The sequence below is a fragment of the Anser anser genome, assembly GCF_964211835.1.
Source record: "Anser anser genome assembly, chromosome: 20".
In the NCBI taxonomy this organism is placed as follows: domain Eukaryota; kingdom Metazoa; phylum Chordata; class Aves; order Anseriformes; family Anatidae; genus Anser; species Anser anser.
The window spans coordinates 62,061-89,567 of NC_139741.1; the positions used below are offsets into that span (position 1 = coordinate 62,061).

The 27,507-nt window shown below is 54.7% G+C and overlaps 2 protein-coding genes across 12 annotated transcripts; both read right to left on the reverse strand.

Moving 5' to 3' along the window:
* Positions 1-26,939, reverse strand: LOC310884285 (uncharacterized protein; the record flags this gene model as incomplete). The annotated part of the gene is made up of 7 exons (XM_083805812.1): positions 1-254; positions 352-425; positions 1,604-1,748; positions 1,842-1,948; positions 4,640-4,790; positions 26,397-26,735; positions 26,841-26,939. 7 exons carry the CDS (start codon positions 26,937-26,939, stop codon positions 189-191), a joined length of 981 nt encoding a protein of 326 aa, XP_083661938.1. The 3' UTR covers positions 1-188.
* On the reverse strand, positions 13,103-26,390 carry LOC310884301 (uncharacterized protein). Of its 11 annotated transcripts, none has more exons than XM_083805867.1 (8): positions 22,045-22,149; positions 17,435-17,585; positions 15,842-15,988; positions 14,596-14,673; positions 14,215-14,295; positions 14,049-14,107; positions 13,819-13,899; positions 13,243-13,384 (listed from the first exon to the last, which is right to left on the reverse strand). In XM_083805867.1, the coding sequence occupies exons 1-7, from the start codon at positions 22,132-22,134 to the stop codon at positions 13,861-13,863; spliced, it is 645 nt and encodes a 214-aa protein (XP_083661993.1). In that variant the 5' UTR covers positions 22,135-22,149; the 3' UTR covers positions 13,243-13,384; positions 13,819-13,860. The 11 variants fall into 11 exon arrangements, with proteins under 11 accessions (XP_083661984.1, XP_083661987.1, XP_083661985.1 ...); XM_083805866.1 differs by having other exon boundaries at positions 13,243-13,454; XM_083805858.1 differs by lacking the exon at positions 13,819-13,899 and having other exon boundaries at positions 13,103-13,384; positions 22,045-26,390.
* Positions 26,940-27,507: the final 568 nt, after the last annotated feature.

Here is a 27,507-nt window from a genome sequence, read left to right on the forward strand (position 1 = left end):
TACCATGAAAGGACCCATAATATTACCTTTATTTTCAGCTTCTTCTAAGTCCTTCTCGTTTGCCAAGAGAATTTCTTCTCTGTGATCAGGTAATAAGTCAGCAAGACGATAAATAATCTCCGCTCTCCGAAAGAGAAAAGCTTCTGAACTGCATCCTTATATGAAGTCCATGGTGTTTGACATCTGGCTCACTTCAGCTCATTTCTGCTGACACATCTTCTCACTGTCTTGACTCCCTGAATGCTTGGAGCCAGCTGATTTTTTCCAGGACCCATTTGTGTTATAAACCTGTATTTTAAGACTTGCCACGTGTTCCCAACCTTAAAGAGTGAGCACATACTGTTCTCTCACCTGCTCAGGCTGCAGAGCTGCCAGGGTCCTGCCACCAGCTCGAGACCTTTCACCCTGCTGCTCTGCTGGAGGGCCTGCCAAAACAAACAAACAAACAAAACACAACCACAAGACATGCAGACAAAGGTTACAGCCCATGTGGGAGGAAAGGAACGCTAACCTTTCATCTTCCAACTCCTTACTCAAAGCAGGAAAACAGGTACGGTCCTAATAGACATATCAAAGAAATTCACTGTATGCCAGAACAGGAAAATCTGTATCAGATACCAAAATGCTGCCACGGTCCCCGAGCACAGCCCTTTTCAAGGCATCACGGAGATTCAGCAAGATCATCCAGGTCATAGGGGACAAACAAGCTTGTATCAAAGCTGCACACAGCTTGTATCAAAAAGACTTGACAAAGAGCAAAAGAATAGAAGGACGGCTAAATCTCAGGGCGTAGGAGAAAACTGAAAACAGGGAGGCATCCTTTGAAAAAGTTTAGTTAGACAACTAACGAAAAGAGAAAAGATTGCAAAACAACACGGGAATGTACAAACAGCACTGGAAGCCAAAAGCGGCCTGAGTAACAGCTTGCAGAATAGCTGCTCTCTCCACGCCTCTCCCTGTGCACACTGAAGGGTTCTTACAGAAGAAAGGTTTTCTTCGTGGCATGGATATCAAAGAACCTGTCTCAAACTGAAACGATACAGAACAAGTTTTGAAACAGAAGCAGAAGTAACAAGTCAAAAGGCTCATGCAGCATTTCACTAAGGAGTTCTCAAGTAGCTCACGGATAAGCTACGTTTTCATTTTTAACTCTTGAAATTGTCTGTAGGACAGATGACTTGAAATGTGACTAATAGGCCCGGACTTCTATTTCAGAAGCGTCCTACAGAAATTGCCAGAGCAGGAATTCCCACGTTAAGGAAAATAACAGGAGTTAAGAAAAGAACTAGCAGACACTTGATTAAGAAGACTTAATTAAGGAGTGTTAAAACAGCTTTTTAAAGCGAGGTCATACTTTATAAAGTAGATAAATTCTACCTAGTTCTTTGAATGCAAGTCTGATGCAGCAAGTCATCAGCTGGAAGGAACCCGAGCAGAGGATTCAAGATGTTCTATTCCAACATTAAAAATTACCTTTCAAAAGCCGTTTGTCAAGCAGAGCGTAGTTTCCCATTTGTTGAACAGGCAGGCCTAGCCAAATTTCGACCCTAAACTTCCAGGAAATCTCTACAGCTCCCAATGTACATGTTACTTCCGTACTCACCTGCAGGTTTTACCTCTGAAAAAAAAGTTCCAACTTTCTTCCCTTCCACAACATCTGTGATGACATGACCCGAGATCTTTGGGTGGGTTCCACTTGCAATCACTGCAGAGGTGCCTCCTTGGAGGGCCCGCAGAGCTGCTTTCACCTGCGATGAAGGATAGAGCCAGTTCCCGAAAATGCACTTGTTATTTGAATCCCCATGCTCAACACGAATTCTTGCTCCACTTTGATCGCTTACGTTTCCCACCTGGGATTTGGTTCCAAATGTCACAGATTGTTGGTCTCCTGGGTAGGATATGTCAGTGAGCTTTGCATCATCGGATCCTGGAGGGCTGTCAAAGAGTCCTGAAATGAATAATAAAAAACTGTTAATGTTACATATCTTCTGTTCCAAAGCTCACCAGGGAAAAATAACTAAAGCCTTTGAGGCTAAAAACCTGTATTCCACTCTACAGGATTCAAAACTTCCACTGAACCCTCCTTTTGTGGAACTGAAAGGATGAAACACTAACATGCAGGCTCAAGATGTGTAACTTCACCGGAATTGTAGCTAGTGTGAGGAAACAGAATATCCACATGCTGAATAGTATCACGTACGCTGGGAAGTACCCACACTTCAGTGAGGTTAGAGAGAAAACCGGAAAGAAGTTTCCAGCTTTTATACGGTTCAGAATCAGGGCTGACACACAAGAGTGCACAACTGAACAAAGGACAGTCCTCTTCACCTAAAATCTCAGATGATATTCCCGAATGCTGTGTTGTACACTGATAAACCGGGCAACTTAGAAATATGTATAAAGGCTAACTATTGAGTTCTGCAAAGAAAGGACACAAGACTATAGACACACACTTATTCATTTTAAATAAATATTGTACTTTTATTCAACTATGTTCTGAGTTGAGCGATACTTCTGTTTACCTAACATGTAAACCCTAAACTCTACCGCCAAACTTCCCAGAAGTTCTATGCGAACAAACACGTCACAGATTAAAGCGCACAAGTGAAGAGTACCTGAACTCTTCCTTTACAGCTTGGGAAGGAAAGGACACTTCTTTCCATAAAGAAGATACCACAGCAAATGAATAAGCTGTGAGGAAATGGGAGCGGTGTTTTCGTTTGTTTTTTATTTTTATTTTTTTTTAAGTTGTTTGGACTATCATTTTTGTTATTTTTTTTTCCTGAGGCAGTCATTTCAACTAGAATCAACCATGAAATCCATCTGAAACAGCTGGAAGAAACTGTGGTTATGAAAAGCCAACCTCCTTCCTTCTCGGGGCCTACAATATGGACCAAAGTCCAGAAGCCACCGAAGGAAACACGTCTGGAGATGATAAAAAGAGTACGTGATTTTGTTGATGTCCTGGTGTGAAACTGTACCTACCACCTTCCTCTTTCTAGAAAAGTACCTTCAGCATCAACAGGTGACAGACTTCACGGCAGCACAGCTCACAAGACTAGACCGGTATCAGCCACACGTCTGGGAGACAGAAAAGCTAGCAAGCTCCAGGTATCTGGAAAACAATATCCAGGACATGTAAAGTACCCATAAATCACTGAAAGACAGAATCCACTGCCAGAAGAAGCAAACGATTGTAGAATAGCGTTCGGCTTATATGCAGGGAAAGACTATGTATTTAGAATCAGGAGTGTTACTCGTGACTATATACAATTCCGAGGAGCTAGCAGAAGTACCATAGCGTCCACACAGGGCGTGCCTTCCAATCCTTTTACCGGCTTTGTTGCCCTCCTCTGTACGCTTTCAGGGATCTTAACGTTCTTTTTATATTGTAGAGCCCAGAATCGCACACAATATTGAAGGAGAGGCTTCGCCAACGCTAAATACAGTGGGAGAATCACCTCTTTTGACCAGCTGGCTACGCTGTGTTTAATATATCCCAAAATGCTAGACGATAACCTGTGCTTCTGAATCCTTTAGCTATCTTCCCAGGGCCCTGAAATTTATTTTGATTGAACACAGACTTCTTGCTGCAACTTTGTTGGTACCCACGTGAAAGAGCAGGAGTAGGGAATAATCTGAAGTTTGAACTAAGCTCGTAAGCTCGCTAGCAATGTCCCTGATCCAAGCCCCAGGCTGGTAGAAAAACTCTCGGTAAAGATGGTCTGGTCTGCAGATGGGAGCCTCTGTTCCCTTCAGAAGGCAGTCACCTGTGACTATAACCTGGCACTATTTCTTCACAACGCTGGCCTTGATCTCTCGATCACTCTGCAATTCCACGAAAGGAATTGCCTCCCAAGTCGTTCTTGACTGACCACAACTAGCGTTCCGGAAAGCCCTGCAAGCACTTGTTCATTATTTCTAGGATAATTCTTAAAGCTGAAGCGGGACAAAGTTTTGTCCACAAAGGCCTTCGGGGAGACTTCTGAAAGGAAAACCAGGCCAAACCAAAAAACTGGGAACAGCAAGCGGCGTGTACGTCGGTTTTGCTAACAGAGTAACACTAACGTACTAGAAATTTCCACGTTCTTTGCCCTCTACCTTGAAAGTGTCACCCAATTCTGTCAGTGTTCACCATCAGCTTCTTTTTTTTTTTTTTTAAATTTTCGCATGGACATCTGAGAAAAACATTTCGAGTCCCCGTCATCGAGGGAGAAGAGGAGAGGAAAAAAAAGGAAAAAGAGAGGGGGGTGGGGAAGAAGCACAGCCATTCCTTTCCTCAGTAATGTGAGCAAAAAGCTCAGGCGCTCGGCAACAACAGAATCATAGAATATCCTGAGTTGGAAGGGACCACCGAGGATCATCGTTAAGGATCACCGAGTCAAACAACGTGCTTTGAAAGACAAAACGCAGAAGAACCTGCACGTTATTTAATCTCAGCGATGGAGTCACGTGTATTTGTACCCGCTCATTTCTTCACCTGCCAGTTTATTGTGCTACAGATGTTACAGAACACGCAAACTGCAAGGTTACTACTACTTTTCGTAACCGATGCGATCTTTGGTAGGACTAGCTGTGTAAGAGAGCCACCAAAATCCCCTTCACGCCTGGATTTCACCCAAAGGTCGCTGCGACTTACCCGGACAGCTGGGACAGACGGGCTGCTCTTTCTCCTGGGAAACCTGCGACTGCAGCACGCCAGCTGCAGCTTTCCTCCCTTCAGCTGCCGCGCCACCTTCGCTCGGCGACAAACCCCGCGGGGGTCCCAGCGGCGGGGAGCTGCTTCTGCCCTGGTGAGCCGCAGAGAAAAGAGAGAGCCGGCCGTCAGCACGCGGGGGGAGGAAAACCTCCGAGGCGCAGCCCGACGATCGAGCGCAGCGAGGACCCGCGCCCGGCCGCCGCAGCCCCCACCCCTCCCGGCCCGACGCTCCGGGGAAGCGCCCCCGAAGGCTCTCGCTCGCCTCACCGCCGGCAGCCGCGCTCGCAGCCAGCGGCAACCTGCGCCTCCCGGCGCGCACGGCCCGGCCCCGGCCCCGGCTCGGGGAAAGACCGGCCGCGCACCACAGAACTACAGCTCCCAGCATGCCGCGGGACGGAGCAGTCCATCCGACGCAGAGGGGAGTCGGCCAAGCGCACACAACCCCCCCCCCCGCCGCCGCATTCTCTGCGCCCGCCCGCCCGCCCCCCCCCCACGCCGCTTCGCCCCCCTCTCCCCCAGCCCTCTGAAGCCCCGCGCAGTGCAGACTCCGCCGCACGCCCGGTCCGCTCCGCTCCGGCGCGGCGCCGCCCCCGCCCCGCACAAGGGCCGTTTCCGCAGAAGCCGCCGACCGCGTGGCGCGCCGACCGCGTGGCGCCCCAACCGCCCGCCGCCTCGTCCCCTCCCGGCCCGGCCCGGCCCGGGGCGGCACCGACCACCAACCTCGTTGCGGCACCGCGCCTCGGCGGCCCGGCCCGAGCTGAGCCCAGCGCTGCCCGGCCCGACAGCTTCCGCCCATAGTGCCGGCAAGCCCTGCACGGCACCTCCGCCCTGCGTTCCTCCGAGCCAATCACGGAGCGCTTCCGCCCTGAGTTAAGGCTAGCCGTGACGCCACTTCCGCCCTCACGGTCCAGCCAATCACGGCGCCGCTTCCCTGTGGGAAGGCGACCCTCAGGCTGCCCCTGTGATGCCTTTTTTTTATTTTTTTATTTTATTTTTTTTTTTAAAGAAGGGCGGGGTGTTCTTGGTCCTCCCTCGTCAAGTATATCTGCGAGAAACGTCTCAAATAATTTTCTTGACACACGATCTTCTCTGAGGCTATTTTATTCGCGGTTGCAGTGGCGGGCGTCCTGCCGATCAGGAGCGCATTGCAGTAAGCACAGCATCAACTTTTATTCCCTATTCCCCGACGCCTGATCCCCTCCCCTGTGTCCTCATTGGCCGAGTACTGCAGGTTCACAAGCTGCTCGACGCTCCTCTATACCATGTATGTACAATTTTACTTCTTTTACAACCCTTTAATTGCTCCCTTCTTACTTCCTTTTTTTTTTTTTCCCTTTCTTATGTTTCAGGAACCTGTGATCTTTGTTTTACCGTTCCCACGCTGCTCAACCTGTTTTTCCTCAAGCTTCTGCCTTATTTCGGAACAGTGAGGCCGCCTACTGTCCGCTTACCCACGTAGCGTTTCTCCTCATTATGACTGCACAACTACCTCGGAATACAGAAAATTAGTTCTCTACTGCAAAAACACAACTTAGTTTCTCACAGTTCCCTCCTCTCCTTTCCTTACTCCTACTGTTGTTTTTGCATCTCTTCACGTACCGCGCTCTTGAGTTTCTCCAACGTTAAGGCGCAATAGTCTTCTTCGGATGTCACGGGGGATGGTAGGCGTACAACGCCATTATTTTTACAATACCAACAAATAGTTGTTTGAGCCAATTCTGTTCAGGTAACCACGAAGTTAGTTTCTCCCAAATGTTTCTAAATGCCCAGGAACTGTCATCTTGAGCTACTCTATGTAGGATCTTTCCCCCCCACACCCCCCCAGTATACTTTTTTTTCCCCCCAAATATCAGTCAAATTCGTCCCATTTGATCTACGTATATACAGCAACTAGCATTAATTACAGTGCACGCTCCTCCTTATGAGGTTATTAATGAATCTAATACTATTTGATTCTACAGTCCTATTTTTGCAAACTTATCAAACTTATCTTCTAGTTCTTCAGTTATAGCGGAGATATTTACAATCGCTTTTTCTAATTCACCCACCCCTCACCGAGGTAAAAACCACCTTGCAAAGCTGTGAAATACTAGAGAATTTTACTAGAGAATTGTCTGGAGTCCGCTTAATCCTGCGTGTGGTCTCAAGGGGCCTTTGGCTTTGTGGGTCTTCAATAATAGTTACGTTTGGAATTATTGCCCCCAGGGTGCAAGCTCCCTTCCATCCCAGGGGCAACACCTTCCTGGCTTTATTGCCACGTAGCCAGTACCACCTCTCGCCATTTGCGACAGGCCATCCAGTTGCAGGATTCTCACGTTGCATCTGGCGTGCGCTATGTATATTGGCATTCCTGTGGCTACCATATTTGGTGCAGCGTGGATTATTCCCTGCGTGGATAGTTCCACCCCCAGGGTCAGTACTATCGCCCCCTGAGTTTCTATCAATGTTGTTTAAAAGGCACCTTCGATAACGCGGTATATTGTAGCCAGGATTACGCGCAGGGAGTGTGAGAAGCACTCCGTAGCCAGTAGGTTAGGCTCAGGCGAGGATCTCAGTGAAGTAGTAATTTATTTGCGATCGCAATGGCACGCGTCCCACAAGCAGGAGCGCACCTACTAGTCACACAGTACGGTTTATGGACTTTCTTTCTCGACGACCGGGACCCTCCCCTGTTTCCCCATTGACTGGGTATTCCGGGTTCACAACCTATCCGACGCTTCACAGACACTACGTGGCCTTCAGTTGCCGGCCTGTTCAATTTCAAATTTCTTTTGACTTTTTTACTGTTTGAAGTGGTAATGTTTCTTCACTGATCTGACTTGACACCGTGATTTTCACCTAGCTGCTCTGAGGAGTCCGGTTGTCTGCATTTTACAAGGTTGTCCGTTAAGCTTTCTTATCACTGCGAGCCTATCTCAACACCGCATTCCTTCCCTCTAAACAACGTAACTCTGCAAAAACAACATTTTTATTCCCACAATTCCCCCCTTTTCTTCTTTATAAATTGTTGATTTTTGCAAAACTTTTCTCTGCGGTGTAATTTGGTAGATCTCTTCCTCTTCTTCACCTTCTTTGCTTTCCATCCCCTCTAATATCATCACCTTACGTGAGTAAGGTGGTGGCTCCACGGTCATTTCTTTCGATAGTGCAGTTTCAGTGAACCGCTGTACTAGTCCTTTTACACAGGGGATAATGCAACAACCAAGGGTCGTCAAAACTCCTGCTACTACGATCAAGGATGCAGATACGGACACTAGGACCCCTTTCCATTTACCAAACCAAGATTCCGAACATCCTGTGATGGAAGTGCCTGTTCCTAATCATTCTGCCAATTCACTGGCAAGGGTGGTAAGCCCTTGCAACGCTCTAGTTACTGTGCCATCTGGGGCAGTATTGTTGGGTATAAAAGTGCAACAATGGTTGCTCAGTATCACACACACACACACACACACACACACCTCCTTTCTCCGCGATCAACATATCTAATCTATTTTGTTTTCCCAAGCCATTTTGCTGGTGGCATCTAGTTGTTCAGCGATTTCTCTTATCGCATCCCTTGTATGATTTATGAATATCTGCTGACTATAATAAATACTCTTATTGATTGTTACCCACCAGAACAGCGACTCAAACCCTGCAGCAATTTGATTCCTGGCTTTCTGTTCATCGGGAACTCCTCTAGGCACCCCAAGAGAATCTATGTACCCTCCATCATCAAATGATATTCCTAAGCCTCTTTTACTTCTTCTGGGTATTTGTGATGTTTCTCTTTCAAATGCCAGGGTGAAGGGTATAGCTAATTGAACAAGTGCAAAAATGCCTCCCGAATTAGATGGTAGGGTGGACCGTAAGATCTTCCCTCCGCAGTACCACCACAGATCTGCCCTGGGGATCTCAAGTCTTGAGCAGTTTCCCATCAGGTCCTTGGTAGCATTCAAGGTCCTCGTGCACAAGGCAAATTCTCCCAGATGCCGGGTAGCGCTCACACCCTGCCCTGAGAGGCAAGCTGCATGGTCACCTTTAGCTGTAGAGAATGCAGGGGGAACCCTGATATTGCTATCACGCAAGGGAGGGAACAGCAAAGAGAGAGACTTACAGGCCTCATTTCCCCAGGCAGTCTTTTCTTGGTACAATGCAATCATACATCGCTTCCCCTGGGAATCCCTGGTCCACCCCAATGGGAAGGGCACTATCCGGGCAGTCGGTCGTCCCGAGGCACAAGCATAGCAAGTGCTACGGTTGAGACTCTGGACAGCATATTTGACCCATTCTATCCAGGCATTCACATCCCCATACCCTGTTTCAATCTCAAATGTTTGAACTGCCACATTTCAAAGAGAGCCTCCTCTTTTCTCTCCTGTTTTCTCCTTGAGTTTCTCCCTTTCTCTGATGGCAAATCGTTTCCATACAGCTGTTCTCAATCTGGCTGGGTCTCTCCCAGTTACTTGTTCTCTCTGCTCAGTTGTCATTGGGCATTTAAATCTCCACAAGCTAACACCTCACAAGCATCAAACATGACAGATTGTGGTACATAACCCTCTGTCACATTCACCCCTATTTTGACGGGGTATCCCATCTTACTATTATCTGGTCATGCCTTTTCCAAGTTGCCAATTGACCAAGCCCTTCTCTGAGGCCTACAGTCACTAGAAACAAAATTAATAGTTGATTTTTCCCGGTCATTATTTTTAACCCTTAGGTTTCCAAATAATTACCAATACAAAGAGTAAGATATATGTACCCTACTACTAGAACAAAAACCCCTTGGGAGCACTTTGATTCGCTATAGGCCAGTCCTTTCTCATATGATTTCTGTGTTGTGCATTATTATTATTCCAGCCAGGATCAGCAAGGATCCTACTAGTTGTTACCTCACAAAGAAGGATGTACCTATCTCTACTTGGAAACGCATCAGTCCGTAGGCTCTGACCCACCTAAAGACCCCTGCAACTGACTGAAGCAAAAACAAAGCACTTACCCCAAACTGCAGCCCAGGCAGAATGAGCTCTCTGATGGGATGCCTGTGACTCAGTTACCATTAGGCCCTGCCTGGAACCCAAAGCCAATCACCTGGGAAAGGGGAGGGGCAAAGCACAAGAAAGTAGAAAGCAGAAAGAGAGCAGGAGAAGCAGCAGCTGTTTTTCTTTTCCTTTATTTTTTTCTAGCTTATCTGAACAGCATGCAGAGTGCAGACCGGAGAACTGGCGTCTCTCTAGAAGCAACAATACCAATGCTTTTGCTTCAGCTTTGAATATTGAAATGACAATATGAGAAAGCAAGTTACTGAAGCTAACTGGAATTAGCTCAACTTTTCTTCTGCACAGGAAGAAAAATTTAGCAGCATAACATATTACACCCCAAAACCAAAATCAATGTAGTAACATCACTCGCAGGAAAAAATGTAGTAAATGATGTAGTAACATCACTCGCGGCCCCGCGGCGCCTGCAGTACCCACTTTCGGCCACCAGGCGGCGTCAGAGGGCGCCAGGGGGCGCCACCGCGCATGCGCGGCCCCGCGGCGCCTGCAGTACCCACTTTCGGCCACCAGGCGGCGTCAGAGGGCGCCAGGGGGCGCCACCGCGCATGCGCGGCCCCGCGGCGCCTGCAGTACCCACTTTCGGCCACCAGGCGGCGGCAGAGGGCGCCAGGGGGCGCCACCGCGCATGCGCGGCCCCGGGGCGCCTGCAGTACCCACTTTCGGCCACCAGGCGGCGGCAGAGGGCGCCAGGGGGCGCCACCGCGCATGCGCGGCCCCGGGGCGCCTGCAGTACCCACTTTCGGCCACCAGGCGGCGGCAGAGGGCGCCAGGGGGCGCCACCGCGCATGCGCGGCCCCGGGGGGCCTGCAGTGCCCACTTTCGGCCACCAGGCGGCGGCAGAGGGCGCCAGGGGGCGCCACCGCGCATGCGCGGCCCCGGGGCGCCTGCAGTACCCACTTTCGGCCACCAGGCGGCGGCAGAGGGCGCCAGGGGGCGCCACCGCGCATGCGCGGCCCCGGGGCGCCTGCAGTACCCACTTTCGGCCACCAGGCGGCGGCAGAGGGCGCCAGGGGGCGCCACCGCGCATGCGCGGCCCCGGGGCGCCTGCAGTACCCACTTTCGGCCACCAGGCGGCGGCAGAGGGCGCCAGGGGGCGCCACCGCGCATGCGCGGCCCCGCGGCGCCTGCAGTACCCACTTTCGGCCACCAGGCGGCGGCAGAGGGCGCCAGGGGGCGCCACCGCGCATGCGCGGCCCCGGGGCGCCTGCAGTACCCACTTTCGGCCACCAGGCGGCGGCAGAGGGCGCCAGGGGGCGCCACCGCGCATGCGCGGCCCCGCGGCGCCTGCAGTACCCACTTTCGGCCACCAGGCGGCGGCAGAGGGCGCCAGGGGGCGCCACCGCGCATGCGCGGCCCCGGGGCGCCTGCAGTACCCACTTTCGGCCACCAGGCGGCGGCAGAGGGCGCCAGGGGGCGCCACCGCGCATGCGCGGCCCCGCGGCGCCTGCAGTACCCACTTTCGGCCACCAGGCGGCGGCAGAGGGCGCCAGGGGGCGCCACCGCGCATGCGCGGCCCCGCGGCGCCTGCAGTACCCACTTTCGGCCACCAGGCGGCGGCAGAGGGCGCCAGGGGGCGCCACCGCGCATGCGCGGCCCCGCGGCGCCTGCAGTACCCACTTTCGGCCACCAGGCGGCGGCAGAGGGCGCCAGGGGGCGCCACCGCGCATGCGCGGCCCCGCGGCGCCTGCAGTACCCACTTTCGGCCACCAGGCGGCGGCAGAGGGCGCCAGGGGGCGCCACCGCGCATGCGCGGCCCCGGGGCGCCTGCAGTACCCACTTTCGGCCACCAGGCGGCGGCAGAGGGCGCCAGGGGGCGCCACCGCGCATGCGCGGCCCCGGGGCGCCTGCAGTACCCACTTTCGGCCACCAGGCGGCGGCAGAGGGCGCCAGGGGGCGCCACCGCGCATGCGCGGCCCCGGGGCGCCTGCAGTACCCACTTTCGGCCACCAGGCGGCGGCAGAGGGCGCCAGGGGGCGCCACCGCGCATGCGCGGCCCCGGGGCGCCTGCAGTACCCACTTTCGGCCACCAGGCGGCGGCAGAGGGCGCCAGGGGGCGCCACCGCGCATGCGCGGCCCCGGGGCGCCTGCAGTACCCACTTTCGGCCACCAGGCGGCGGCAGAGGGCGCCAGGGGGCGCCACCGCGCATGCGCGGCCCCGCGGCGCCTGCAGTACCCACTTTCGGCCACCAGGCGGCGGCAGAGGGCGCCAGGGGGCGCCACCGCGCATGCGCGGCCCCGCGGCGCCTGCAGTACCCACTTCCGGCCACCAGGCGGCGGCAGATGGCGCCACAGCGTATGCGCGGCCCCGAGGCGCCTGCAGTACCCACTTTTCGCCACCTGGTGGCGCAGAAGGCGCCACAGCGTATGCGCGGCCCCGCGGCGCCTGCAGTACCCACTTTTCGCCACCTGGTGGCGCAGAGGGCGCCACAGCGTATGCGGTGCCCCGAGGCGCCTGCAGTACCCACTTTTCGCCACCTGGTGGCGCAGATGGCGCCACAGCGTATGCGCGGCCCCGAGGCGCCTGCAGTACCCACTTTTCGCCACCAGGCGGCGGTAGAGGGCGCCACAGCGTATGCGGGGCCATGAGGCGCCTGCAGTACCCACTTTTCGCCACCAGGTGGCGCAGAAGGCCCCAGGGGGCGCCACAGCGTATGCGCTGACCCAAGGCGCCTGCAGTACCGGATTATCACCAGCAGGTGGCGGAAGGGGGCATCCAAAGGCGCCACCGCGCCTGCGTGGCCCCGCCGCCTGCAGTACCCGCTTCTCGCCGGCAGGATGCGTCCTGAGGGCAGCAGGGACGGCTTCCCAGACCATTTTCTTAGAGAAAGCACAAACGAAAACAGCAGAAATTTGCACCCCGCGCCGCCTCAGGGAGGAAGTGTCTGCCTTGAGCAACGTGCCGCTCACGGCTGGGAAGCTGAGCGGCGGCAAGCTGAAACAGTACATTTTTTATCGGGACAAAAAAGGCAGGGAGATAATAACAACGAACCCAACGCGGGCAACGGGATGCTCAGAGCCCAATGACCACAACTCCCGGCTTGCTGGGGCAATGGTGCTCCTGGCGGCTTGACACTGCAAACACCACAGAGCCAGCCCCAGGCTTCCCCACCTGCAGCCCAGCACCCACAGACCTGTGCCTGCCACCCCGTGCCACCCCCGCCTGGGCTTTCCCTGCCCCAGCCGCCAATCCCCCAGGACCTGGCCTCCACAACGCCATCCCCTGCCCTGGGGGTCCTGCCGGGAACCCCCAGCCCCCTCCCCACTTGCGCCTCTGCAAGCAGCCCCCGCCACACAGGGCAGTCCCCCCAGCACGGGGAGCAAAGACAGCAGCGAGCTGCCCCCCCACCCGGCAGGGCTGGCCCCGCACTCCGAGGGGTCGTCAGCATCCAGCGGCCGGTGGACACAGGGCCACCCCCCCCCCCTCCACACCCACCCCGCTACGGAACCTGCACCCACACACAGACGGCGACAGCCACTTCCCCCGATGGCAACCACCAAAGGGGGCACGGGCCGGAAAGCAAACTTTATTAAACTGCTGTGCAGGACTCCCGGGAGGGGGGCTGCGGTGGGGCTCCCTGCCCGGTCGTTCTCCCCTTCCCCGGCGGGCAAGGCAAAGAGCGGCGTCCGTCTGTCCGTCCGTCCGTCCCTGCGTGGGGAGCGGATGCTGGAAGTGGGCTTCTCACTGTCGCTGCTTTGGGCAGTTGCGGAGTAATTGCCTTAAGTAACAAGGCAAATTAAACTCATATTCAACTTTTAAAGAAAGCGTACAGCATCGAAGAAGCTTTCAGGGTGGAGGGCAGCTGCGCTACCTAAGCGTTCCCTAGGCCTCCAACTTTACGTGCTATCGCACTAGGGGAACTTGGTGTGCTGACTCTAAGGAAGGGGACGGAGCGTAAAGCGGAGTGGAAACACCACGGATAGGCTCTGCGACCAGATGGGGACCAGATGCTCTTGTGCACACTGAGACCGATAAGCTGCACGTTTGCTACCCTGAGCCAACGACCTGTCATGTTTTTAACAAAACACTGCACTCTAGGGAACTTTTGCTCATTCTAGTATCATCATAATACCAAAACACACCTCCATCCCAAAAGCTCCGTGTCTCCAAGGTGCGACCACCCCTCACTGAGGGCATGCTCTGAGTTTCTCAGACCCCTCTACCTTTAAACGAAAGCAAGAAAACTTTACACCAAACATAACCAAGGTATGCCTGACTAGAGTCACTCAAGTCCCACCTAAAGGAGAGAAAATAGATGTAAACTGTCTTAAGTGAAAGGGGGTGTTAGGGAAGATACCATCACCAAGGATACCTTTCTGACTTCCAGGATCAGTCGACGGGCTGAGCCTCTCTTCCCCCCGCACTGGGACGCTGTGGGGTAATATTTGAACGCTTGGTTGTACCAGGTGTCTCCTTGGAAACTTAGAAATCTCTAGAGCCTTTGTGCCTTTTAATGCATTAACAGCCAGGACGAGTACCTGTGTATTTCATGCGTGCTCGCTTGCTTTCGCGGACAGTGAATTTATCGCCGGCGATCCAAAGAACCTGTGTCCTTGTTGCTGTAATAAATTGCTGTTCATTGCATTGTTCCTAGCCGTGACAGTTCTCATTGAATGCGACTAGAGCGAGGGCGTGCTACGTTATTGGTGAATCCGTGACCGTGATAGTTCAGTAACCTGAATCCGACCAGACCCGTAACAGTTAGTCAGCTACGCCCCTTAGCGTGACAGTATTTCATAGGGAAAAACATTAAGCCTAAGATTTCCCGTGCCTAAGGCCCTGGGGGTCAGGCAGAGAAGGAACCCGAGACTCTTAGCCATGCGATTCCTGAGAATTGCAGCTTACAGTTAGTCACTCACCGTCTTCCAGTCTCACAGGATGAGACAGAGGTATAATCAATTCCTTCTCCATCTCTCTGGAAAGAGCTTTTCTCCTATCTATGACAAAGGAAAAAAAAAAAAGTTGTGATCATGGGAGTCAGTACACAAAGCCACACGCTGTGAATTCACTACTACAGTTAAGATCATTTTTAGTCAAAAAACACCTCGGCAGCAATGTTACCACTGCAAACATAGCGTGGCAAGAAAAATTCCACTCAAGGTAAAGTAAAGGGCAAGCTAAAAGGACGAATGACGTGACCAAAGGCAACTGCAACAACCATCTACCAGATGGTTCCACAGCCCTCGTCCACAGCCCTCAGATTTCACGGTCGTCTTTCCTGACGAATGAATCCTGGAAGAACAGAAAAGATACACAAGGTGTCCTTTGTGGAGCCTTTGGGGAGACTACTGAAAGGAAAACCAAACCAAAAAACTAGGAACAGCAAGTGGCGTGTACGTTGGTTCTGTTAACAGAGTAACGCTAACGTACTAGAAATTTCCACGTTCTTTGCCCTCTACCTTGAAAAAGTCACCCAATTCTGTCAGTGTTCACCACCGTCGCCTTTTTTTTTTTTCTTTTAATTTTCACGTGGACATCCGAGGAAAACATTTCGAGTCCCTGTCATCAAGGGAGAGGAGAAAAAAAAAAAGAGAGGGATGAGGGGGGAAGAAGCGCAGCCATTCCTTGCCTCGGTAACGCGAGCAAAAAGCTCAGGCGCTCAGCAACAATGTGCTTTGAAAGACAAAACACAGAAGAAACTGCATGTTATTTTATCTCAGCTGTAGAGTCACGTGTATTTGTACCTGCTCATTTATTCATCTGCCAGTTTATTTTGCTACAGACGCTACAGAACGTAGAGACTGCGAGGTTACTACAACCTTTTGTAACCGATTCAATCTTCGGTAGGTATAGCTATCTAAAAGAGCCAACAAAATCCCCTTTGTCGACAGCCATCTGAACTTTTATTGTCTAACAACAGTCCTACAAACATCCCCCGGGATGCTCAACTTCAGAAACTTTCCGTTCAACCTGAGGCAGAACAAGCCCTTACCCTCTACACCTTCACCTGGCTCTCCACTGCTAGCAGAGTAGCACTCCGATACTGCCCAGCACATGCTGCAGCCTACTCGCTTACACATATTTACTGCGGCCTGGTTCGATACGCTCACAGAGAGACCCATGAAATATCCACCCTTTCTTTCAGAAAAGTAAATACATACATACATACGAGACGGTAAGGAAGAAAAGCTGAACGTACGGGATGCCGTCCTTTACCGAGGGGCAGATCCAACATCAGCACAGGGAGCTTTGGGGCACGTGAGCGATCATCTACACCAGCCATCGGGACAAGCCAAACGCACGCACACGAGCCTCGATTTAAAAAAAAAAAACAAAAACAAACAAAAAAAAGTGAAGTTCCTTTATAACTTATGGAAGTAACAACCTACAGCTTAGATGCAGTTGGATTGCATCAGCTTAGGGACTGCCTCCTTCAAAATGCGCGGAGGGGTGGCAAAACCAGTCTCGAAAACCTGTTGCCTAACAGGAGACTGTTGCCTGCTCCTCCATAGGTTACGTTCTTCCAAGCACCGTCCTGTTCCTGGATTTTACCAGCCACAACGGGATGGTCCCACTGGCATGAGTCAGGGACGCTTCGCACAGGGTTTATTTGACGCTGAAGTAAGTCTTCTGCGGGTATAAGTAACGCAGCACGAGATGGAAAGTAAGCTAAGGTACTGTCTGCGGCACAACGCTTGTGCGATATCGGACCTGAGGGGACCAGTCAAAGCCTGCAATAATCGCTGAACAGGTGGGTAAGTAGGGAGCCCTACGGGAAACAGAGCTCGTGTTCTGCGAAGCTCTTTCCCCATCAAGAAGAGGACCTTTTCTATTCAGCGTCTTTACCGAACTTTAGGCTACTTCCTATTCGCTTTGGCAAGTTAGCCTCCGTAGAAGCCAAGAGATTTTAAACTGCCAAGCACCATTTATAGTTCCTGTCCTCCGACGACAGGCAATTTCAATCAGGGCGCTAGTTAATAGGAAAGTCTGGCTCTGTTTCACGCAAATCAAGTACCTAAATCACAGACAGGAGTCTGCAGAAAGAATGCTTTAAAAGGTGAATTTAAAGAGAGGGATGATACTCACTTTTCCAACATTTCTGCAATGACTGTGGCAAAAAAGGCTGCCCCAGGGACGTCTCTATCATCCCCTCTAGGATTTAGCAACTGCATACAGTCATGGGTCAAATACCACAGCTTCAACGCAAGACAGACAGGGACCTCAAAGGTCACGCTTCTGTCTGCGTACCGAGTTCCGCTGGAAAGACCCCCAGCCGCTCAATTCCCAAGCAACTTTGCCACGGCCAGCGCTTACCTGGAGTTTTGCTTTCTCTCGCTGCTCAGTACGGGCCCAAGGCCTCTTTTGTTGCACACAGTTCAAGCAAAACTCTCGGGACATAACCAATAGACAGACAGACAGGCAGAAATTGCCTCTCACGTCTGTCTTGACCGACCACAACCAGCGTTCTGGAAAGCCCCGCAAGCACCGGTTTATTTCTAAGACAACTCTGAAAGCTGAGGCGGGACAAAGGTTAGCCTCTTGTACCACAGACTGAGCAACAAAGAGACAGAGCTCGACAGGCCAATTCGTTCTAGGTCTAAGAAGCTACTACAGCTTGGCAGGCACCACGCGGCTTTCCTTTGCGCTTCCCTGCGCCGAGCAGTTTGCGCTTCTGCAAATTTGATTAAGCCTTTGAGCCTGGGCTGCAGGAAGTTTACGAGCACGCCTCGGTTTCACCCAAAGGTCGCTGCGACTTACCCGGACAGCTGGGACAGACGGGCTGCTCTTTCTCCTGGGAAACCTGCGACTGCAGCACGCCAGCTGCAGCTTTCCTCCCTTCAGCTGCTGCGCCACCTTCGCTCGGCGACAAACCCCACGGGGGTCCCAGCGGCGGGGAGCTGCTTCTGCCCTGGTGAGCCGCAGAGAAAAGAGAGAGCCGGCCGTCAGCACGCGGGGGGAGGAAAACCTCCGAGGCGCAGCCCGACGATCGAGCGCAGCGAGGACCCGCGCCCGGCCGCCGCAGCCCCCACCCCTCGCGGCCCGACGCTCCGGGGAAGCGCCCCCGAAGGCTCTCGCTCGCCTCACCGCCGGCAGCCGCGCTCGCAGCCAGCGGCAACCTGCGCCTCCCGGCGCGCACGGCCCGGCCCCGGCCCCGGCCCCGGCTCGGGGAAAGACCGGCCGCGCACCACAGAACTACAGCTCCCAGCATGCCGCGGGACGGAGCAGTCCATCCGCCCCAGAGGGGAGTCGGCCAAGCGCACGCAACCGCCCCCCCCCCGCGCCGCGTCGCCCCCCTCTCCCCCAGCCCCCCCGAAGCCCCGCGCAGTGCAGATCCCGCCGCACGCCCGGTCCGCTCCGCTCCGGCACCGCCCCCGCCCCCGCCCCGCACAAAGGCCGTTTCCGCAGAAGCCGCCGACCGCGTGGCGCCCCAACCGCCCGCCGCCTCGCCCCCTCCCGGCCCGGGGCGGCACCGACCACCAACCTCGTTGCGGCACCGCGCCTCAGCGGCCCGGCCCGAGCCGAGCCCGGCCCGGCCCGACAGCTTCCGCCCATAGTGCCGGCAAGCCCTGCACGGCACCTCCGCCCTGGGTTCCTCCGAGCCCTCCGAGCTAATCACGGAGCGCTTCCGCCCTCAGCGAAGGCTAGCCGTGACGCCACTTCCGCCCTGGGTTCCCAGCCAATCATGGAGCCTTTCTGCCCTTAATGACGGCTCGCCAGGACACCACATCCGCCCTCACGGTCCAGCCAATCACGGAGCCGTTTTGGCCCTCAGGGAAGGCACGCCCTGACGTCACTTCCGCCCTCGGTTCCCTCCCACGTAACGGCTCTCAAAGCAGTTTGTTCCCTTTAAACAATAACAGAGCGCGGCTGTGCTTCAGAACGATTGCATTTCTTGAAATCTATAGGAAGTAGTCCGTGAAATATGATCTCGAAACCTCGCCTTTTAAGCATTAGAGGCAAACCTGCTATTTGTATATGCTCCTTACAAGCTAAACTGTCAGTCTGCAATTGTTTTACCTTTACTGCAACTCAGGACCGCACTCGGAGCGCTGACTCAATTCCGTGTGTGCTGTCTCCAGCTAGCTGTCAGGCACACGCTTCTCCACGGAGAAGTCAAATTTCCTCTGTAATTGCTTACCCAAACCAGTATGAGACGCAATAGGAAACTAGGGAGGAAGCAACCCCTCCTCTGCACTCAGAGTCCGTCCTGCCGTCAGCTACAGCATGGGACAGAAACCGTATTATTCAGATGCGGAGGTATCAAAGATGATCCTCTGACGTCGCATCGGAGAACTTGAGGCTGGGGGCTGGCAGGAAGAAAAGTAACTAACAAGACAAGCCATCCTAAGTCCGTAAAAAAAAAAATAGGAAAAAAGGAAAAAATAGAAAAAGGTCGGGGGGTGGGGGTGGGAAGCCAGTAAGAATCAGCCTGATAAAAGGTTTACAAATGAGATGAAGAAGAAGAGGAGAAGGGGAGAGATTGTCTATGCAAGGCAAGAGACCCAGGAGGCAAAGGCTGAAGTCTAGGAAGGCAGACTAGAATGTGACGAGGAAACATACTGGCTTTCTATGAAGAACAGAGCTAGCAGCAAGGAAGTAATAATGCCAGACGAGGGAGACTAGTGCCTTTTCCTTTCACGTGAACATACTCCCTTCACTAGAGCATACTCCCCTTCAGTATGAAACGAGGACCAACGCTCACAAAATTCAGTTATAAAATAGGAAGCTGCCCTTTGGCAGTCTCTTTCTAAGTGCCCATACCCATCACTTGCTCCTCAAACACTTGCTCATATGTTAGAGAAATGCTCAATCAGTCTTGCTAAAAATACTAGCAGTGAGAGCCTAGACTCATCGCTCCACAAGTGAGTGAAAGCAATCATTCTGCCTCGGTGCAAACATGCAGTATCAGTATGGGACAGACCACTCACAGCCTAGAGCTTCTACTTTCTGTGCTATTTTTTTTAGCATATATTCTTAACAGTTGCAATTTGTTATTAACAATCTATATTAAACATTTGATGTTTAATCGTAGCCTGCAATTCAGCTATATTCGGCATGGACAGGAAAGTGCTCATTGGTAGAAACCTCATAAATTGCAAATTAAGCAGGGAACCTACGTTATAAGACACGTGCAGAAACTGCACCACCAGTAAGGGCCCGAGGCCGCTTTTATTGCACACTGTTCAAGCAAAACTCTCGGGACATAACCAATAGACAGACAGACAGGCAGAAATTGCCTCTCACGTCTGTCTTGACCGACCACAACCAGCGTTCTGGAAAGCCCCGCAAGCACCGGTTTATTTCTAGGACAACTCTGAAAGCTGAGGTGGGACAAAGGTTAGCCTCTTGTACCACAGACTGAGCAACAAAGAGACAGAGCTCGACAGGCCAATTCGTTCTAGGTCTAAGAAGCTACTACAGCTTGGCAGGCACCACGCGGCTTTCCTTTGCGCTTCCCTGCGCCGAGCAGGAACACCTCCGAGGCGCAGCCCGACGATCGAGCGCAGCGAGGACCCGCGCCCGGCCGCCGCAGCCCCCACCCCTCCCGGCCCGACGCTCCGGGGAAGCGCCCCCGAAGGCTCTCGCTCGCCTCACCGCCGGCAGCCGCGCTCGCAGCCAGCGGCAACCTGCGCCTCCCGGCGCGCACGGCCCGGCCCCGGCCCCGGCCCCGGCTCGGGGAAAGACCGGCCGCGCACCACAGAACTACAGCTCCCAGCATGCCCCGGGACGGAGCAGTCCACCCAACCCAGAGAGGACTCCGCCGCTCTTCCCCGCCCCGCCCCGCCCCGCCGCCACCTCCCGCCGCTCCGCCCCCCTCTCCCCCAGCCCCCCCGAAGCCCCGCGCAGTGCAGACCCCGCCGCACGCCCGGTCCGCTCCGGCGCGGCGCCGCCCCTGCCCCGCACAAGGGCCATTTCCGCAGAAGCCGCGGACCGCGCTTCCCGTCCCGTCCCGTCCCGACCCGAGCCCGGTCCGGCGCGGCTCCCGCTCCGGAGAAGACCGCCGCCATTCTGCCGCGGGCAGGGGTCCTGCGGCGTCGCCCGGCTCCCCCTCGAGGCGAGCCGGCCGGCTCCGCGCATGCGCAGAAGCAGAGCGACAGGCACGGCTTTCCCGAGCAGTGCCGATGTGCGAGCTAAAAAAAAAAACACTGACAGCTTTATGCGTTTACACCACTTCGGGCAGAAGTTGCCTCTTTGTTGCCCTTTTTTTAAGTGGTGGGTTTTTTGTTTGTTTGTTTAAGAAGGTCCGGGTATGCTTGGTCCTCTCTTAACAAAGGTTGTAGCAGGTGGTATCTTCCTCTGTTTTCTGGCCTAAAGGAAAATTAGCCCTACCCTAAAGGTAAAAGGACTTTCTCTTTACTTGTTTGGAAGCAAACTAAATACATTTTTAAGTGCTTTCTGCAAAATACAAGCTAGCAGAAAACCACAAAACAAGAAATTTTGGCTGCAAAATAAAATTATGCAGTGCTGAGGCACACACCCATTCTTTAATCCCAGTCCTTTTGGGAATACCAAAACCCATTAGAGGCAAATTGATAAACTGATGCTAGACAGCACACAATAAAACACCCCTCAGAAAGGAGTATACACTTAGGAAACACCTTGCACTTTGCATCCAAGGTCCAGGCTGCCAGTGTGCTCTGTTTTGCCGGTGACTGCCACCTGAGCTGACTCTAGGAAAGTCACGGTCCTTTCTGAAGGTGTTTAAGAACTCGGTGCAACTTTTTTCCTCAAAGCACAAACATCTCTGAGACTTTAAGGCATACTCCTAAGCATGGTTTCATTAAAACATTTTCAAAATTACAAAGTAACAGAAAATATGAGCATTTATCAAAAGGTTGTGGGTTAGCCCCCACAGAGGGCCCTGAGCCCCAGCAGACCCTTGCTCACTTCCCCTTCAAGAGCAGGGTGGGGGAAGAGAATCAGAAAGGCAGAAGCAAGAAAAGTCACGCATTGAGGTCAAGACAGCTTAAAAGGTACAGCAAAAGCAGCATGCACAAGCAAAGTACAAAAAGGAGTCCAGTCCCCCTCCGCCCCATCTCTGTCTTTACCCCAGCATTTACTGCTGAGCACACCACACGCTGTGGTCAGCCGTCCTGGCTACACGCCCTCCCAGCTGCTCTTGATTAGTTGCTATAGCATGCTTAAATTGTAATCCATCGTGAGGATTTTCACTGCCATAGTATTGCCGTGTTTGTTTACTGTATCGTACTAAGCTCTATTTGCTGCTGCATGACTACTTTTTACTACATCTAATTGCCTTTTGATTACCTCTTATTGCTGCTATTACCTATGGTTATGCCCTCAGTATCTGCTACCTGCATTTATTTACTTTCTGGGAACACCCTGTTATCAATACTCACACGTACCTTTTCAATAATCACGGTACGTCTGCAAGTGGTGATTTGTGGTAAGCAGCAACAAACAGAAATTTGAGAAAACAAGGCCTCCGCATCCATCTGTTGCGGCGAATCCTGCGAACCCTGGTCACAAGTATCGCCCCCGACAGCCTGGAAGCCCCATGGGGTCGGGCTGGCCGCGCAGCCAGCCCGGCAGTGCCCTCGGACGCGGCTCAGCCGGCAGCGCAGCCGGTGCCGGAGCCGCGCGCCGCCTGGCTTCAGCCCCGCCTGCGGGCATCCGCGGCGCTGGTGGCGGCAGGGGTGGCAGCGGTGGGAGCACAGACGAGGGCCGCTCCGGCAAAGCCAGGGACATTGCTCCCCTCCGCTACACCGCGCGAATCCCTACGGGGACGCGTCCGAGCCGGCCCGGGGGGTCCGCGGCGGGGACGGCCCTCAGGGCTGGTGCCCGACAGGGGCTGGGCCGAAGGGAGCCGAGGGGCAGGGGCGGGGGCGTGGGGCTGGCGGCAGCAGCAATCGTGGAGAAATGCCCGAGGGGCCGTAAAGGACTACCCTGAGGGGGCGGCTGCCCCGTCTGCGGGGGGGGGGGGGGCCGAGGCTGCCCCGCTCGCGCCGCGGCTCCTCCCGCCCATAACCCGCAGCCGCGGCCAGGCGCCTGCCGGGAACTTCCCACCGGGCGTTCGCGCAGCCTCCCTGCGGCGCGGGGTTGGCTCGGCTCGCGCCGCTTCCCGCCCTTGCTTCGCGAGCCGTGGGAGGCGGTCGCTGCAGGGCTGCCGGCGAGCCAGAGGGAGGCGACGGGGCTGAGCCGAGCGACTGCCGGCAGGGTGCGCTCTGCGATAAGAAACCTCGGATAGACCTGGGGCAGAGGGAGGGTGTTACATAGGGCACAAATGAGTAGAGGGAAAATCTGTGGTAACATTAGAGGATATAAAATGACATTTTGGGGGGTAAAATTTGAGATACCTCGGAGGGGACAAATTGAGATTTTGTGAGGGAAAATCTGTGGTAACATTAGAGGATATAAAATGACATGGGGGATCAAATCTGAGGGATCAAAACTTCAGGGGGTGTATATGACATATTACGTGACATATTATGGAGGAAATCTAAGGAAACCTGGAGGGGAACATTACAATTTTTTTGAGGGAAATTCTGTGGTAACATTAGAGGTTATAAAATTACATTTATGGGTTAAAATCTGAGACACCGTTAAGTGGACAAACTGACCATTTTTGAGGGAAAATCTGTAATGTTTGGGAATGTAAGATAACATTTTGGGAAGCAGAATCTGAGGTAACTTCAGAGGGTACAGAATGACATATTACGGGGGAAATCTAAGGAAACCTGGAGGGGAAAATTACGATTTTGTGAGGGAAATTCTGTGGTAACATTAGAGGATATAAACCTACATTTAAGGGTTAAAATCTGAGGTACCTTGAAGGGGACAAATTAAGCATTTTGTGAGGGAAATTCTGTTTAACATTAGAGGATATAAAATGACATTTATGGGCTAAAATCTGAGGTAACTTGAAGGGGACAAAATGAGTATTTTGAGGGAAATTCTGTGGTAACATTAGAGGATATAAAATGACATTTATGGATTAAAATCTGAGGTACCGTGAAGGAGACAAATTAAGCATTTTGTGAGGGAAACTGTGTGGTAACATTAGAGGATATAAAGTGACATCTATAGGCTAAAATCTGAGGTAACTTGGAGGGGACAAAATGATCATATTGAGGGAAATCTGCACTAATATAAGAGGATATAAAATTACATTCATGGGTTAAAATCCGAGGAACCTTGAAGGGGGCAAATTAAGACTTTTTGAAGGGAAAATCTGTGGTAACAAGTGGTCGAAAGGACGCAACTGTCATCCCCGTATCTTTCGAACGCAGGAGCCAGGTCTTGTCATGTCTCACGGCTTCCTCCTTCCTTTTTGCAGCGTCCGATGGTGGAGGAGGAAGACAGAAGAGTCCTGGTGTGGAGCTGCGAGGCAAGAGTGAGGCAAGAGGAGCGGAGGTCTGACGAGGTGGCAAGAGAAAGGCAGCCAGGGCAAAGGGAACCCCCTGTCACGGGGGCCGCGGTCACGGGAGAGCGTGGCTGGTTTGCGCTGGGCGCCCTCCCTGTAAGCAGGGCTGGGTCTTTGCGCTTTTTTTGGCCTTTTGGCCCGTTGCTCCTCTGGCTGCCCGGAGAGTGCAGCCCCCCTGTAAGCAGGGCGAGAGGCAGCATCTCTGCACCCACGGGGGAGATGTAGCTCGCCAGACCCCGAGGCCCCCCTGTAAGTGGGGGCGGTCTGTTTCCCTGCTCCTGTGGCCCCGGTGGCTTTCTGCCCGCCATCGGCCCGGCCAGCGTGACCCCCTGTCATCGGGGCGTGTCACGGCTCTTGGCCTTTGCCTCCCAGGAAGCCCCTGTTGGCACGTTGAGGCCTGTGGCCTCCATGCAGCCCCTTGGGGCAGGCCTGAGGCTCTCCCATCCTGCTGGCGGGGAGGGAGGGGTTGCTCCCCAGGCGCTGGTTGCATGGAGCTCTCTTTCTCTTCTGCAACGCCAACTTGACCCCTGCCCCTGCCCTGGCCCAAAGTGGCGTGAGTGAGCAAGCGAGTGTGCTTGTCCTTTAGGCCCCTGTTAGAAGTGCTGCAGCTTAGCTTGGCCTTCCCAGGAGAGAAAGGAGGGCTCTGGGCAGCCACGGGGGGATTCCCTCTCAGCCAGCGAATGGAGTGGAGGGAGAGTCTGGGCCTGTCCCTGACTTTTTTTCTTCTTTTTTTTTTCTGGGAGGGAGGGAGGGAGGCCAGTTGGTAGTGGGGCAGGCAAGGCGACCGGCCTGTAGCCAGGGCGTGGGTCCGTGCCTTTGCGGCCGCCCGTCCTGCTGGCGCCCTGCCAATGTGACAGCCCCATCGTCAGGGTGCGTGTCACCAGCCATGGAGCCCCCTCTCCTGTCCCCTTGGCCCCCTGTCCCAAGAGCAGCCCATCACCCCCCCTGTAAGCAGGGCTGGGGAGGCTGCAGCGCAGCAGCCGGCTGCTAGGCAGGCAGCAGGAACGAGCCCTCCCTTGCCCTGCAGAGGGAGGGTGCGGGTTCAGGAGGTGCTGGGCACAAGCCCTGCTTTTTGGGATGAGGTTGCTCCCGGGTGTATGGAAGAGGCAACGTTGTGGTGCATCCAGGAGGGCCAGCCCGTAACTGGGGCGCAGGCCAGAGCATTGTGCTCCGTGGGGCTTTTTGGGACTGGGCAGCGCTGGGGGAGCACCCTGTAGGCAGGGCTGTGCGCATCCCCTGGGCTGGGCGGGAGGACTTGTAGGGCCCTGTTCTGTAAGCAGGGCGGGTGTCTCTGGCCCCAGCCTTTCAGAGGCGTGGGACTGAGATGAGTGGGGCCGGGTGTTGGCCCTCCCCGTACGCGGGGCTGGGGTACCGGCCTGCAGCCTTTGGCCATGCCGCCCCACATCCTGGCTGCTTGGAGTCGTTCCTGCTCCTGTGGGCGAAGGCCGAGCTCTGGGTCTCCCTGGGCATCGTTGTCCCGCCTGTAAGCAGGGTCTGGGTGTGGGAGCCTTTGTGCTCCACCGGCAGCGTGTGTGGGGCGATAACCCCGCTAGCGGGGTTTGGGTGCCCCCGAATGGGAGAGAAGGAGCCTCCCATGGGCCTTGGGACCAGGGCTGCCCTGTAAGTCAGGGCCCGGCAGTGCCCTGCTGTCCCGGGCACTTTGCACTCCAGGCAGCGGCTGGATCCCCCCATAAGCAGGGGTGCAAGCTCCGTGGCCGCTGCCTTGCACACCCAGCTTCATTTGCCCTGGCTGCCCGCCTCTGAGCCCAGTTCCAGTTCTGGCCCCGTCTGGAGCTCTGCTGCGCATCGCCTCGGTGAGAAACGCTGATCCGCGGTGATTTGGGGGGGGGGGGGGGGGGATAGGATGGTGGGGGGTAAGGGTAAGGTTAGGGGCAGAGGGCTGGCCACTGGCCAGGTATTCCTGGTGGGACCTCACCCTGCCCCGCCTCCGCTCCCGGCAGTCCGAGCCCCGCGGCGCCCGGTGCCGAACCGCCCCGTACCTCCGCGCCCAGGAGGGCGGAAACACCCGAATGCCCGCCGCCACCGCTGAAGGGTCTCGCTCGTCTCAATGGTGGTCCCAGCACTCACCCCCCACCGCCGCCGCAGGGAAACACGCCCGGAGCGCCGCCGTGTTTCTCCCGACCACTACGCCCGTGCTCCTGGTGCGCGTCTGGAAACGCCGCCGGCCGAACGGTCGCGACGGGAATCGCGCACGGAACTGGAAAGAAACCGTGCCGCAGAGCACAATGCAGGGGGTGTGCGGCTCTGGAAAAAAGCACCTCCCGCCGCGAGTACTGCTGACGAACCTAGGATGGCCGCCCGGAAGGCACGTACCAGGAAACTACACCTGTCGGCGCGCCACGGGACGCGGTGGTGTCTGGCGTCTGACCGTACGCGCACGCCGTAAGAGCTCTTCCCGCTCCACCGCTCTTTCCCGCTGCGGAACACGTAAGTCCCGCGTAGCGCAGCCCTCGGCACCGCCCCGCCGAAGCGCTGCCTCCCCACTTCCGCCCGGCACCTTGGGGATTTCCACGGGAGCCACCGATTGCGTGCCCCCACCCCGCACTCCCGTCTGGTCGCAGAGCCTCCCTGCTGCCCACCCCCCGCCTTCCCCCGGCCGCAGAGTGCCTCGCACCGGGCCCCGTCCCAAGTTGCCCCGGACAGCCCCCCTCGCTTGTATCACCGCTTTCGTGACTGGGAGTCCCACGGACACCCACACCCAGGCACCTCCCTCACTCCGGACCTCAGCGGATGCCGTCGCTACTAATTTAAAGGCACGGCGGGCGCCGCCATGCTGTACGGATTCAGCGGCACTTCTGCTGCTGTACCGGGCTTCAGCCGTTGCGTAGCAGCGAGTGCGATGGAGCTGCTGCGCATGCGCGGCGCAGAGCGCCACAGTACCGCGCTCTGGTCTCCAGGTGCCAGTGCTGCGGCCGGTGGCTCTCGTGCTTCCTTCCGCACTGCTGCAGGACCGCGGTTTGGTCGGCGGGTGGCAGTAGCAGCTTACAGCCACCTCGCTTTCTGGGGTTCACCCGTCCGAAACTGCGTGCGGCACCTTTCAAGAGAGAGGAGACGCGCACGCCGAGGTACCTCCCACAGCCCGCCTGCAGCCATTCCTCTCTCCTGATCCTGTATGTTGGCTGCATCCCCACCCCGAGTCCGAGTCTTCAGTCTGCCACACTGAGGACTGGGCACTACATGTAAAGCGCAAACAACGGGATATTTATAACTGCATTAATCATGACACGACAAAAATAACCTGTTTCAGCTCAGCGGTCATCACTTAGTTTGCCCGGGTCTGCTCAGATGTAGGCACAGTGCTTGTATTTTAACACTGGATGTCACCTGGATGCTGAGTGATAGCTTGACAATTCCTTTTGTCCCTTTAGTCTTGTTTCCTTTTGTGAATACCATCTTAAATTCTAACTACATTCTACAGCTTTCC